Source organism: Hirundo rustica, chromosome 2, assembly GCF_015227805.2.
Source record: "Hirundo rustica isolate bHirRus1 chromosome 2, bHirRus1.pri.v3, whole genome shotgun sequence".
NCBI lineage: Eukaryota > Metazoa > Chordata > Aves > Passeriformes > Hirundinidae > Hirundo > Hirundo rustica.
The window spans coordinates 68696500-68709779 of record NC_053451.1 but is presented as its reverse complement, the minus strand read 5'-3'; the positions used below and the strand labels follow the sequence as shown (position 1 = coordinate 68709779).

General features: G+C 35.6%; 1 protein-coding gene across 3 annotated transcripts in view; it reads left to right on the top strand.

The window, feature by feature from the left end:
- The window catches only part of MYCBP2 (MYC binding protein 2), a 171357-nt gene that overhangs the window by 107441 nt on the left and 50636 nt on the right, over positions 1-13280 (top strand). For all 3 annotated transcript variants that reach the window (XM_040055506.2, XM_040055504.2, XM_058419388.1), the window contains exons 48-52: positions 352-407; positions 850-965; positions 3046-3143; positions 7263-7379; positions 8120-8260. In XM_040055506.2, the coding sequence (XP_039911440.1) occupies positions 352-407; positions 850-965; positions 3046-3143; positions 7263-7379; positions 8120-8260 (528 nt within the window). The remainder of the gene's footprint in view (positions 1-351; positions 408-849; positions 966-3045; positions 3144-7262; positions 7380-8119; positions 8261-13280) is intronic.

The window sequence follows — 13280 nt, the reverse complement described above, 5'->3', positions numbered from 1 at the left end:
ACATACTTGCTTTATTATCTTCTCATGGTCTTCAGTGCATTGTCTGGATTCAAAAGGGTTTTACACAAGTCAGATTTGAAGAGATTCAAAGACTTAACAAGGTTTTTATTAGCAGCAGCAATCTTTCTTAGCTAAATAAAGACTGTTAAATGAGACAGTGAAGATACACTTTCACGTGTGCATATATATTTCTGTGTTTTGAAATTTGTTTCTCATTCCCTGATCAGTGTTTCAAGGGTGTGGAAAGTTAGATTGATGTGTTCTTAAAGAAAATGCTGTGCTTTCTTTTATTCAAGACAGTGGTATAACTGGTGACTGTTGGGTTTATGTTTGAATTTAATCTGTTTATAGGCATACGAAAATTATTCTTTTGAAGAACTACGTTTTGCTTCACCAACACCAAAGAGGTAACCATTAAAAAATTTCTTTTGGATAGGGACTTAAATTATATCCTGATACTTCTGCTTACACCCAGTCTCCCAAGTATGACTGGCATATAATCATGTCTGAAGGTAGAAACACAGAAGTCAGGCATTATTTTTTCTTATATGTAGCAATTTTATTTAAAATATTTTTTCCTAAATTGCTTTAATGTTGTTTTCTTATTTGTATTAGCTACTCTCTGAATGTGTTGTTTTATCATTTGCTATAAATAAATGTGGAATAAAGGATTATATTTTCATCGTAAATAATAGGAGGTTAGTACGTTGGAAAGGGAATATAATATTAATTAAAAGAAAGTAGTTTCCAAATTAAATATTATGCTAATCATTATATGTTTGACACATATTATGTCCAAAAAGACAGTAACTGTTCAGTGATTTTAATTGTTTTTTTTTTAATGCCTAGACCCAGTGAAAACATGTTGATCAGAGTCAATAATGATGGTACATACTGTGCAAACTGGACTCCTGGAGCTGTTGGTCTCTATACCATTCATGTTACTATAGATGGCATTGAAATAGGTACTTAATTTTCACTACATTTAAGCATAAATTTATATTATTTCTGTTTTGTATACTAACACATTTATGTCTTGATGGTCGTATGGTTTAATATTACAGTTCATAGCAAAACTTAGCAGCCAAGTTTTCATTCAGAAGCCTTCTAGTTAAATCACTCTTCTTTGTCAGAAAATCTGCCCCCACTCTCTGAAATAGGAAAATATGTTGTAAATCATGTATTTACTATGTGATTAGACTACCAGGTTAACAGACTCTCTTATTCTCAGCTCTTAATGTTGAAAGAAGAATGTTTTGTTTCAGCTGAGAGTGACAGAGAAGTATAGTTAAAGGGAAAAAAACCCAGCCCAGCACTGCAGAACCTAAGGAAAGGCAAAATGTTCCTGACAATGCTGAAATACATACTGTCATTTGTTCTGGAAAACTGAGGAGGTGTGGTATTAACTGAGACTCTACCTGAACTCATTAGTATTTGTACTAAATTTTAAATGCTTTTGGTGCATTCCTTGCTAGAAATCTTTTAGTTATCTTGCCAGTCTTGGGGACTGTACTATGAGAAATGAGCATGTGGTGGAAAGAGTGCCCTTCTAAAAATACTCTATTTGGAATGCTCTCATGTTAGTCCTACTGGTGATACGGTGAAGATGGCAGTAGAAATACTGAAAGTGGTGTAGCTGGACCCACATCTGATAAGAGGGTTTTGGATGAGTTCACAGGCACCAGCAGTTCTTCTTTCCCAATACTGACCAGCAACTTTAATAAACACATAGAAATACTCATAAATATAGGTACACATAGAAATGGAATTTCACATAGAAATGGAATGGGATTTGGTATTATGTGTTAACTACAGAAGATAAGAGGTATAAAATATTATTATAAATGGCTATCTGTATTCCTCAAACAGAGGAACATTTGCCTTCATGGGAGACTGCAGTGCACTCAGTTTTACTTTTTCCGGTGTGTCATCTCTGGATATGCCACTTTGTACTTCAAACTGTAGTTTAAATCAGCTGCTCTTATGCTTTTACACAGATTCTACCATCCTCAAGCAGTGTGTAGGGTGAACTTTTAGAAATGATAAATGTAGCTCTTAACTTCCATTATTAAGCAGGTGTGAGTATACTCTTAATACTTAGCTGTGCCATTTTTCTGCAATGGCACTTTCTGACTCAATTGTTATATTGGACTATGCCCTCTGAAACTTTGAGGTGCCTATGCTTGACCCATAATTCTGTCAGCTTTGACTGCTTAGGTACTGGTAACAGTTTCTCTTTCTTTCAAACCTTTTATGTTCTTGATGGTTGTGGATTGCTTCTGATACTGCCATGCTTGTTTAAAAGGGTGTTAGTGAAATCAGAGTTTTTATTGCTGGGTCTGAATGCTTCTTTTCAAGATGTTCTTCCAAGAATCATTGTAAAATGAAACAAAGACGACAAAAGTATCTACTGTTGCAGTTTGCTTTTAACACTGATTGCTGAGGCAATTTCATTGAAGGGTTATGTTCACCTATTACTTAAAATTTTGTCTTTCTTCACATGTATTTACTTGCATTTTTCTTCACAAACAATAATGTCCCTTTCCAGTGCCTTCAGGTTTTTTAACAGCATTGGTAATTAAATATGCCAATTATGTACATTATAGGCCTTTTCTGGTTGTGTAACATGGCTTTTTCAGGCTGTTATATCGAGGTCTCACATGTAGCAGTTAGCTTCTGTAGCAGCACAGCATTGCATAAGCTACTGCCTCTCCAGAAGCTTGCACCTCTCAAACATTACACTGTGTTGACCATTTCTTGGAACACAACCCTACAGACACTATTAGGTTACAGAAGTGCCTGGCAGTGTTTTGTACATACACTCTGAGAGACACCTAACAACAAATTTCCACACGTGAAAATAGAAATGTTCAAAAATGAATACCTTGCACCATGAAGCCAACAGCCAAGTGTTGATTTGGACAGACAGATAAGTGGTTATTTTGTTTACTCTAAGTTGTAGCACACGTAAACTGTAGTTACCGTTTAATTCATACATCCCGTTATAGTTACTTTTTTTTAAATTTGGTCTTTGTTTGCTTATAGATGCTGGACTAGAAGTGAAAGTAAAAGATCCTCCAAAAGGAATGATACCTCCTGGAACCCAACTTATTAAACCAAAAGCAGAGCCACAGCCGAACAAGGTTTGGAGAACTGAAAAAACCCCAAAACAGATAGTTATCTTTGGGTGGGACTTTACTGTTGTTTAATATATACTTTATCATATAATAGTGCTGCAGACTGAAGGATATTGGCAGATCACTTTAACATGCCGAATGGAATTAAATTAATATACTGGATAAAATGAAACAAATTAATTTCACTTTCTTTTTGTACTTGTATTCATGAAGCTATTAGAAGCTCTACAGAAACTGCCTTTGCCTTGGCTTGTCACACGAACATTACACAGCTATTATTAAAGCCACAGACAAAATTTTGCACTATTATTAGTTCTATTACTTATCTATTGTACTATGAAATTAATTGTGCATGAAATTTTACAGAGATTTTGTTTGTTTTGTCATAAGCATCTTCAGTCAGTGTAAAATCCATAACCAGTTTCTTTAGTATGTTTTCCTTCCTTTGCGAATGGCATGATTATGTTTTTTTAAGGGTGTTCTTTCTGTAGCTTTTGACATCCCCATTTCACCTTACAATTCTACCCTGAAGGACTAAAGTAGACACAATAAAGCAAGTCAGCTGAAATAGGTGGCAGTAATATAAGGAAAAGGCCCAGATGAGGGAACTACCTTGCATTTCCTCTTAGATGCAAAGGAAGGGATATTAAATGAGGTGCTGATTTTGTTGTGGGGTTTTTTTGTGGAATAAACCTGTATTAAATGATGTGTACTTCTGAAATACCAGAAGGTTGTTTCCTGTCCTGCTGAAATTGGGAAGGTGGTTAAGAAATACATGGTTACAAAAAGGATTATATTTCTGACAACTTCTTACCCATGCAGTGTATCCTGATTTTTTTTTTTTCCTAGACTTCAGGATAATCCAGGGACAGTAATTTTGTTGTATGGTTCCCCAGTCTTTAAAATGCACTCAGCCACTCAGCCTCTGCTTCTACTGCTAACAAGATTCTCTCTCCCTGCAGCCACGCCTCAAATTAAAAATAATAAATGCACTTTTAGTTTCAATGCAACATTTACCCCTCACTGGGTCTCTTTTTTGTTTGGTTTTTTTCCCCAAGAAGCTTATTTTAGACTTTCTCCCTTGTCTTAGAAGGAAGACTTCCTGGTTAGTTGATTATCTTAATTGGACCTCCCAGTTCCTACTAAGAGAGGTTTACCTCATGCACCTTAAAGATACCTCCACCCAGGCTGATTATCATACGTGTTGTTTTGCTGTCCCCAAGCTGAGAGAATCTGGTTTGATATGAGATTAATTGCTGAACAGAAGTTCTGTTTTCCTTTTCAATTATTACAGTGGAAATTGGGGTCACTTGTTCATACATGGTAACTGTGTTGTCAAGGAACTTGGCAGAAGTCAGTCCTCTGGTGTTCTGAGATGTTATGTAGCGTTTAATCCTCTCCTTGTGTTGTTCTGTGTACATGTCTCATTTCTTGTTCCAAGTTTTGGTGTCTTTGAAAAAGGAGCCATCTTTGTCCAGTACGTAGTATCTGCAGAGCCTGCTGAAAAATTAAACTAGACCTTTCATGGTGAATCATTTAATCAGTCATCTTTCTTTTGTGTCATAATAAATCACATAACAAACCAGAATAGTTCTTTGTGTATTACCAGTATTGTAAGTAATACAGCAAGGTAATAATTGTGCTGTGCTCCATGTTTCTGAAGCCAAGAATACAGATTAGACATGTGTTGGTCAGAGACAGTCTGATACACTAAATCACGTTTTGCTGAGAAAAAGGGCTTAGTTGAGCTCTAAATGCTTCTTCATCATCTTTGTCAGCCAGAAATTTCAGATAGTTATAACCGAAGGACACTAACAGTGCATTCTCAGTGGTGGTCTGTTCTCAACTAGAAACAACAAAATATTTTTATTGAGGCTCTGGAACATTGTAATTTTGTAGCCAAACCTTACTTAAAATGCAAGCGGGAAATGAGTACTGTGTTAGGATTTTATATGTACATTCTTCATTCTCTGTTATTTGAAGTCAAATGAAAAATCTGAAGGAGGCTATGGTAGTGATCTATATTCAGCCTGGGGTATATGACCCATAAGAATGCTGCCTCCTTATTAGCTGCAAAGCTTAAATTAACTAACTTGCAGGAAACATTATTCCACATCCTGTTGAGGAAAACATTCTTTTTCAAGCTATGTAATTCAGGATAGTTGGAACCATCTAGAAGAAAATGGCCCTAATTTAGCTGAATTTGAAGGTGCAAGACTGGTACCAGAATGACTGGTCACTAACATGTTTTGATGGTTTCTACTGTCCTGACACAACAAGTAGCTAGCATTGATTGCAAAACCAAACAACAACCACCAAACCCAAAAGGATCTGGGCTGGGGGTGGTTTTTCTTACCCCTTTGTCGAAGATCAGGCCCCTTGTTTAGATTGCTTTATCCTATACAAACCCCCTTTCTGTTGTGTGACGTGTACCTCTTTACAGATTTGTTAAATGGAAAAGCATGGCAACACAGCTCTTGAAAACTGCTAGGGTTGATGTTATTCTAATTGCTTAAGCCTTTCTGCCTTAGTCAGTTCTTCAGTTGGAATCTAGTTTTGTATGCTTCATGAAAGAACTACCTGTGGAGGTGTTACAGAGTTACAGACCTACTGTGCTATACAGAACTATTCCTAGCAAAGAGGTGCTGTATCAGAAAGAAGACACAGATGATAGAATTTTTCATCATGGTCAGAAATGTGCATAAGAGAACTCCTAATCTGGTTTTTATTGTATTGACTGTCAGTGGATCTGATCTTTAAGCCATTTGAAGTCATAGGTTGAAGTTTTTTATTAAATAGTTATTTTAGCTGTTTCAAAAGGGGGAAGAAGGCTCTTTCCAGCCCTGTGGTTACTCAAAATCTGGAATGTGAGTTTTTCCTCTAAATTCAAGTTTTAAATCCAGTTTCTAGCAAACTGTCATAATGATTTTCTGAAGTAACATGATGCAAGGATCCCTGATTTGCAAGACTTGTTTTTGGCTTGTCTGAGTTCAGAATGCTGCCAGCAGTGATTCAGCTTTATACTTTTACAGGGACCTTGAAAGTCTTAGTTTTGTCTGTTGCAAGAATCTAAGTATTATGAGTAAGACGACTGTTAATAATCAAAACCTTTGCACATTTTGGAGTAATTTCTGTATGAAATCTTTTACATGTATCTGGTTTTGGCATTTTCTTGGGTTTGTGTATTATTTTTAGATTAGCCTCAGAATAAATATAATTTCTTAAATGGTTTCATTAGAGAAAAAGGGTTAATGCACGCCTTTCATTATGTATCACTGAGTTTATTCCTTACACATCATTCTGTGCTTTATGTTGTTACAGATTAAATCCATATTTCCATTGATACTTTTATCTCTTTTACCGGTGGAGTTTGAAAACAACCTTCCCAGAAAATAGCTTTATACCATATGGACAGAATATATGCATCTCTGGTTTTAAGAGACCAATAGGATGGCTTATATTTGTTCTCTATGGGGGAGGTGCCTGATAATGTTTGAATGGTAAAAAACGTGATAATGAATAGCAAGTGGGAGATTTTGTGATGCTGTAGTAAGTCCAGCTAATAGCAAGGAGCCTCTGTCCTAACCTTCCTGTGAAAAAAAAGAGGGAACTTTTGAAATAGCTATTGGAAAGATAAAGAAGTAGAAAGATCATTTTACTTCAAAATAGCTAGTTAAACTCTTTAGCTAAAGAAAATATCCAAAATTTGGTAAAAAAGCTGACTAAGGAGAATACTGCAGTAGCACAACTGAGAAATGATAATCCCAGGCTGATCAGTTAGGAGAAATAACAAATTTGAAAATGCAAATCTGGTGAAATTTTCAGCAGCGAATGAAACGTGTGTGTTAAAAAAATCAGAAGCTTGTACTGATTTTTGAGGGTATAACAGAAATAGTTCCAATTCAATGCATGCTTATGTTACAGGTTTTTTGAACATTATAATTTTCTTGATTATATTAAAAAAGTGTAGTTATACAGCCATGGGAAACTAGCAACAAACTGTAACTCTTAAGACTGCTGTCTTGTCACTGCCATTTCAGAATCTGTTAAACCTATTTCTTTTTACTCTGAGAGCTCTGTTCCAATTTTTTTTTCTTCCTTACTGTCTTTCTTTGCTTCTCTTAGGTTCGCAAATTTGTGGCCAAGGACAGTGCAGGGCTTCGTATCCGTAGCCACCCTTCCCTTCAGAGTGAGCAAATAGGCATAGTGAAAGTCAATGGATCCATCACTTTCATTGACGAGGTAATAAGACATTTCTGTTGAAAATTGGGCTAAGATGTAAAGGTAATTCATGCAAATAATGGGGTTTTTTCCATGTTTAGATATTGACATATACAGCTTAAGACCATAAATTGCAAAGATTTAAGTTTACTTTCCTACGATTTACTTACTTCAAAACCTGTATAACAAACATTTGAGACTGATACAAGGAAAGAAAATTCCTAGAGTTATCTTACAATAATACCTCTTAAGATTTAACTTTTCACTGCTTACTATTTCAGCTCTACACATAAAATCAGATGTAGATGTCCTTTTCATTACATCTTTCACTTTGAGATCTGAAAGATCTCTACTAGTGTGCTAGACTACTGTGCATGTGGTCTTTTTTTCTTACAATATAATTTCGTGTGCAAGGAATGTTTTTGCAATTTACCAAGTCATACCATACCAATGGAAAAATGAGAAGTGGGGAATTTATGAAGGCTTGACTTTTTTTCCTCTTATTTCAAAGCAATTCTCATTAGTGCATGATCCGATTTAAATTTATCTTCACACCTTAACTTAGAAAAATATATGCTTCCCCATTGCTTTGGAATTCTGATTTTGTCAATGTTCCTCTTTATCTCTACTTATGTTTTATCGGCATTGTAAGGATCATTGCTTCTTTGCTGCTATTGTCTGCCTGAAGTTCTGTTAATCCTTGCTAGCTAGAGAACAGTTACAGGAGGGCATGGCTCGTTCTTGTTGCTTGTTTCCCATAGATCCACAATGATGATGGTGTTTGGCTGAGGCTGAATGATGAAACAATAAAGAAGTATGTTCCTAACATGAATGGTTACACTGAAGCCTGGTGTCTGTCTTTTAACCAACATCTTGGCAAGAGCCTTCTGGTACCTGTTGACGTAAGTAAAAGGTGCCTTTGAAAAATATCCAAAAGTACACTCTATCCTCATTACAAGACTTTCTTTAATTAAGGCTGCAAAAAGTCCTGAGGTAAATGATATTTTAATTACAAATACTACATTATACGCGTTTGCATTTTGGAGGGCTGCTGTGTAATGAGGGTGGAGTGTAGAAAGGTGTGAGGCTTTTTATGTTGAAGCCTCCTCTCCCAGAAGAAAAACAGAAGTGCAGGGACTGCTATAACAAAAACAGAGTAGTAGGAGATTGTGGTCTGCACCAAGTGTTTCTTGTGCTAGATAGCATTGTCTGTGAAGTGATCCACTGGTGCTGTGATTTCAGAAGAGACATGCAGCCCACATTGAATCAATGTGATTGATGCTTGGAAAAAAAAAAACAAAAAACAACTAATCAAAAATTTCTTTAGGCTCTGGGTTTTGTGGATGTTTTTTATGAGTTTTGTACCTGAATCCTTAAGTTATCGCTTCATTTGCTATTCAAAGAATCCCAGAGTTTCAAGACAAACAAGGAATTTATAATAAGAATAAATATAATTTATTTGAATCACTTGAATGGTGATCATCATCACTACAGTTTAAAGTTTACACCTTTTGTGGAAACTAATTACACTTTTTTGAAGAAATGTGAAAGACAGAAAAGGAAGATCTGCATTAGCTAAACCAGTGTTTCTCAAAGGATTCCTGAAAGAGCAGGCCTTTCTGGCTCTTCTGTTTTCATGCATTCCGTGAGTGGGCAGTACCTTGTTTTCTTCTGGGCAGAATGTGAGAATCAGATCTAATTGATACTGCTATTTAGATTGGATTTGTCATCTTGTCTGAGTGCGCTGGTGCTGCAGTTGAAGATAGTTGAGAAATATTTCACTAAATTAAACACTGCGGCCAGTAATATCACACTGATCGTGGTTTTTGGTTAGAGAAGAACTGAGATATTCTCAGTTTCAGTGAAGTTGGGCTATTTGCTAGTAGCTAAATCTGGAAATTGATAATACCCTGCGGCTATTCTGCCAAACACTGTTACATGGTGTGAATAGGTCGTCTTGTCTACAGATTATTTGTTGATATATTTCTATTTGTAGATTTCTTTCAATAGAATCCTTATTTGGGAAATTATTTTAATTTCGCATTTGGGAAGCAAATTATTTCTGTACTCAACAAATCAGGCACTCAAATATGCCTGTCATCACAGTGTTTTTCTAGTCTTGTAGAATATATGAAAACATGGAAGAAATTAGGCTTTGTTCAAGACTTCGCCCGTATTTTTTTTGCCTTAGAAATTGGTAGCCATTAGAAAATTGCTGTATTTTACTTCCATGGAATGTTAGTAATTCTGTGCGCTAGTTGAATTTTACCAGTTCACCCATGGTAAAAGTGAATTCATCTTGACTAAGTAAACTAACTTCCATAAATATTGTATGTCTAGATGGGTATTATAGTCTGGTGGATTTTTCTTAGTTGTGTGGTTTTGGGGTTTTTTTGTTTGCTTTTTTTTTTAGTTTAGCTATCTTCAATACTTTTTTACTTAAGAAGGGAATATTTTTGAGTACAGTTGTGTGTGGTTAGCAGGAACTTACTGGTTGGCATGTTTCATACAGCTCTGGCAGGCATGTAGCTCTAGGGAAGAGCATATGCTGTGCTCCTTGAGGGAAGCCTGAAAAGAAATGTCTGCCATGGATAACTGAACATTCAATCTTGACAATATAATTTTGCAAATTCAAATTCCACGAGAGTAAGGAGGCGAGGTACAATCAAATGTGAAAAACCGCATTCAGTTTTCAAACATTTCATTCTCTGTGTCTGTAAAGTTCAGATAAAAGATTATCTCTTGGTTTGAGGGAGGTTTAAACATTCCTGTGAATTAGTTTTGTTACCATTTAGATTATTAGGAGCTGTTAGGTATGTTTAATTTTCTTTTAGGCAGCCAGTCGCATGTCTTGTCTGGCGCGAGTTAAAAGTCATGTGCTTTTTTAGTTTCTGTTCTGTAACTGGCAGCCAGCATAGCAAAAGGGTTGTGAAAGCGACTCTTACAACAGTGCAGGCGTGTGCAAGAAATGTGTTTTGAGCTACTTTCAGAAAAGTCTCCTTGCACAGCTCTCATTTTCAGCTTTTTAAGAGGACTTAGCATGTCCTGAAACTAATTGATTTCATTCTGACAATATAAAAGCAGTAAGATTTGTTTGTTTGATTCATAATAATAAGAGGAAAAAGGGAAAACATTTTACTTTTTTCTCTAACATTTTATTTCTTAAAGGTGACAGAACGTAAGTCAAGGTTCAGAGGCTGACTTTTGAATGCCCTTGAGCCTTTACAACATGCTAGTCTAGCATATTCTGCTTTCTTACTAGATACTTCCTTTGCACAGATACTGCTTTCTTGGTTTTAAAATCTTTTTTATGGCGATTACTAGGTTGAAAATATTTCAAATTAAACTTTTTTTTTTCTCTGAGTTGTCCAAAAAAAGGACTGTTTGTAAGTTGTCAAATTTAATTTTTGCAGGCCTCTAGAGGGGAACGAATTACGTCGAAAAGGATGTTCAATTAAGTAAAAATTACAGAAGTTTTGTTAGATTAAATCGTGGTACAATTCATATCTGCTCAATCCTGTTGATTTGAGCAGCTGAAAGACACAGGGAGCAGAATGCAGGAAAAAAAAAATTGTGATTGTGCAAGATTTTTTGGAGCCAAGCTGTTCAACCAGTTTTGGCTTAAAAAAAAGACTGGATAAAATCTCTTTTGTGACTGAAAATGAAAAGGGAAAAATGAAATGCCTGAGTTTAGGCTGTGTATTCCCTGTTCAAACAGATGTCACATTACTTCTACTAGACTCCATTTCTATTCAACTCTGTTGAGTGTGAAGACTTGTCATCGCCAATTACATTGCTTTCTCATGTTTAAATACACAGGCTTTTTATAATCAATCCCTTAAGTAAATAAAATTCCTTAGTACATTTTGGAAAATATGCAATTTTTTATTAAAAAGCTTTCGTTATTCTGTTTCTTCACTGTATTATGTAACAGTGAGCAGATGAAAAACAGTGGAGGTTCTCAGGAATGTTGTGACCTCTTTTCCTCTTGATACATATTTTGTATGTGCCTTTTATGTATGTTTATTAGCATAAGCTAGGTTTTTTTATGATAAAGCAAACACTGAATATTGTGGATCTCATAAATGGACTTTCTGTATTTTTATCAGAGCTATTATATTTGAAGATAAACGATCATAGGAAAGGAGAAATCCCTGGTAGTTACCAGTGTTTTATTTATTTGAGCTGTGGTCATTCACCTTCTTAGAAAGTCTTCAGCCCTTCTTCTGTTGCTCTTGTCCTTTCACAAGGAACTGCTTTTTCAGCCCCCAATCTGAAATTGTTCATCCAATTCATTGCAGATAATATAGTTATGGGATTGAATTTAATAGATTGTGATTTTGGATAAGCTGTTTCCATCTCTGGTAGTTATTTTTCCTTCGGTCTTGTGGTGTTCAGATATCTGTTTTTGAAAAAAACCTTGTAAAATTCCTTATGCAGACAGTTATCCATGCTTACACATGGTACTTGGTAGAATACAGATGAGTGCGCACTAGGAAGAAATAGAAATTTATCTTGGTCAAGCTCTGGAAGTTGTCTTTTAAAAAGTTGTGTTTTAAGTAAGTTCTCATTACTTCATTTTAAATTTAAAACTTTGTAAGAAGGAATATTGTACTCTGATATCCAGCTGCAATATTACATTCCCCAGCCACCACAGGCAATCGAGGATTGAGAAACTGGAAGCTGTTCTAACCATTATTGCAATGGAAGAAAGAATCAGAATTACTGTGTAGGCTCCAGTGCTTGATCACAGAACCTCAGAAAGCTGAATGTTCTGTGGAAACACTGAAGGGCATTGACAAAAGATTTTTACCATTGTTTTAAGCATGATGGAAAGCAATTGGAGAGTAAGACTATGTTGGATAAAACACCAAGATGACTGTTTAAGAGAAATCTTAGTTTTGAAAAATAATAATTGAGATTTAAAATACTTCCTAATGGTCCAATGATTTTTCATGGCAAAACAATTTTTTTTTTTTTTTATTTTTTTTCATCTCTGAAACTTAAAATTTATTGGGAAATGTATGAATTCCTGAAATTAGTTTTAGGTCTCGGAAGGTAAAGTCTTGAAGGAAAGTGTTAACTAAATCTACAGATGATAGCATAAGGGCTGAATTCAAATCTTCTGTATAGTGGTTTCTTCAGAATGAAAACTTAGTTGTCAAATAGGTACCTGATCTATTTATCTAAATTGGTGTACAGATAGCCAGGAAGTTCTCAAGCTCACAGAGCAAAGGAGAGCTTCTAGTCTGATCTTCTTGGTGTTTCTAAGCCAGCATGGTCCCACTTCACTGCTCGACTTGTATATTTTATACATAGAGCTCTGTGATGTAGAAAAATAATCTTTGAAATGATACCTGAATATTTTAGGTATGGGTAGTCCATGTTTCTCAGTGGAAGTCCTTCAGAAAAAAGGAGATATGCTGCAAAGTAGTAGAATCAGACAGTTTATGAAGTATACTCATTAGGCACATGTAGGCTTTTTATAGTTGCCACAGTTTCCTGCCAAATCAATAAGCCTTTACTTTGCTCATCTTCCTGTCTGACACCCTCCCCACCTTCCCCAGCACCCCAGAGCATATGTCACTAGTGCATTGCTATCTCCTTCAGTTGTGGGTTAAAGTACTCAATTCTAAAGAAAGGCTGGTGGTGTGACAATTTCCCTCTGTCATAATGACAGATAATTTGTATTATTGAAACTTGATGTTTGCAAGCAGTATATAGTAGACAATTTGCTTCTATCATGTGATACAAGTGTAGATTTACTTATATTTAACATGTTAGTGCTTTTTCAAGGAATACAGGTTGAAGCATGCCAAGGATGTTTTGTACTTCTTTCTGCCTGAAAGGATTTACTGCCTTAGATACTGTTAAATTTTAATGTGGCTGCTGAGCAGGGATTTCATTTGGTTCTCATATCAG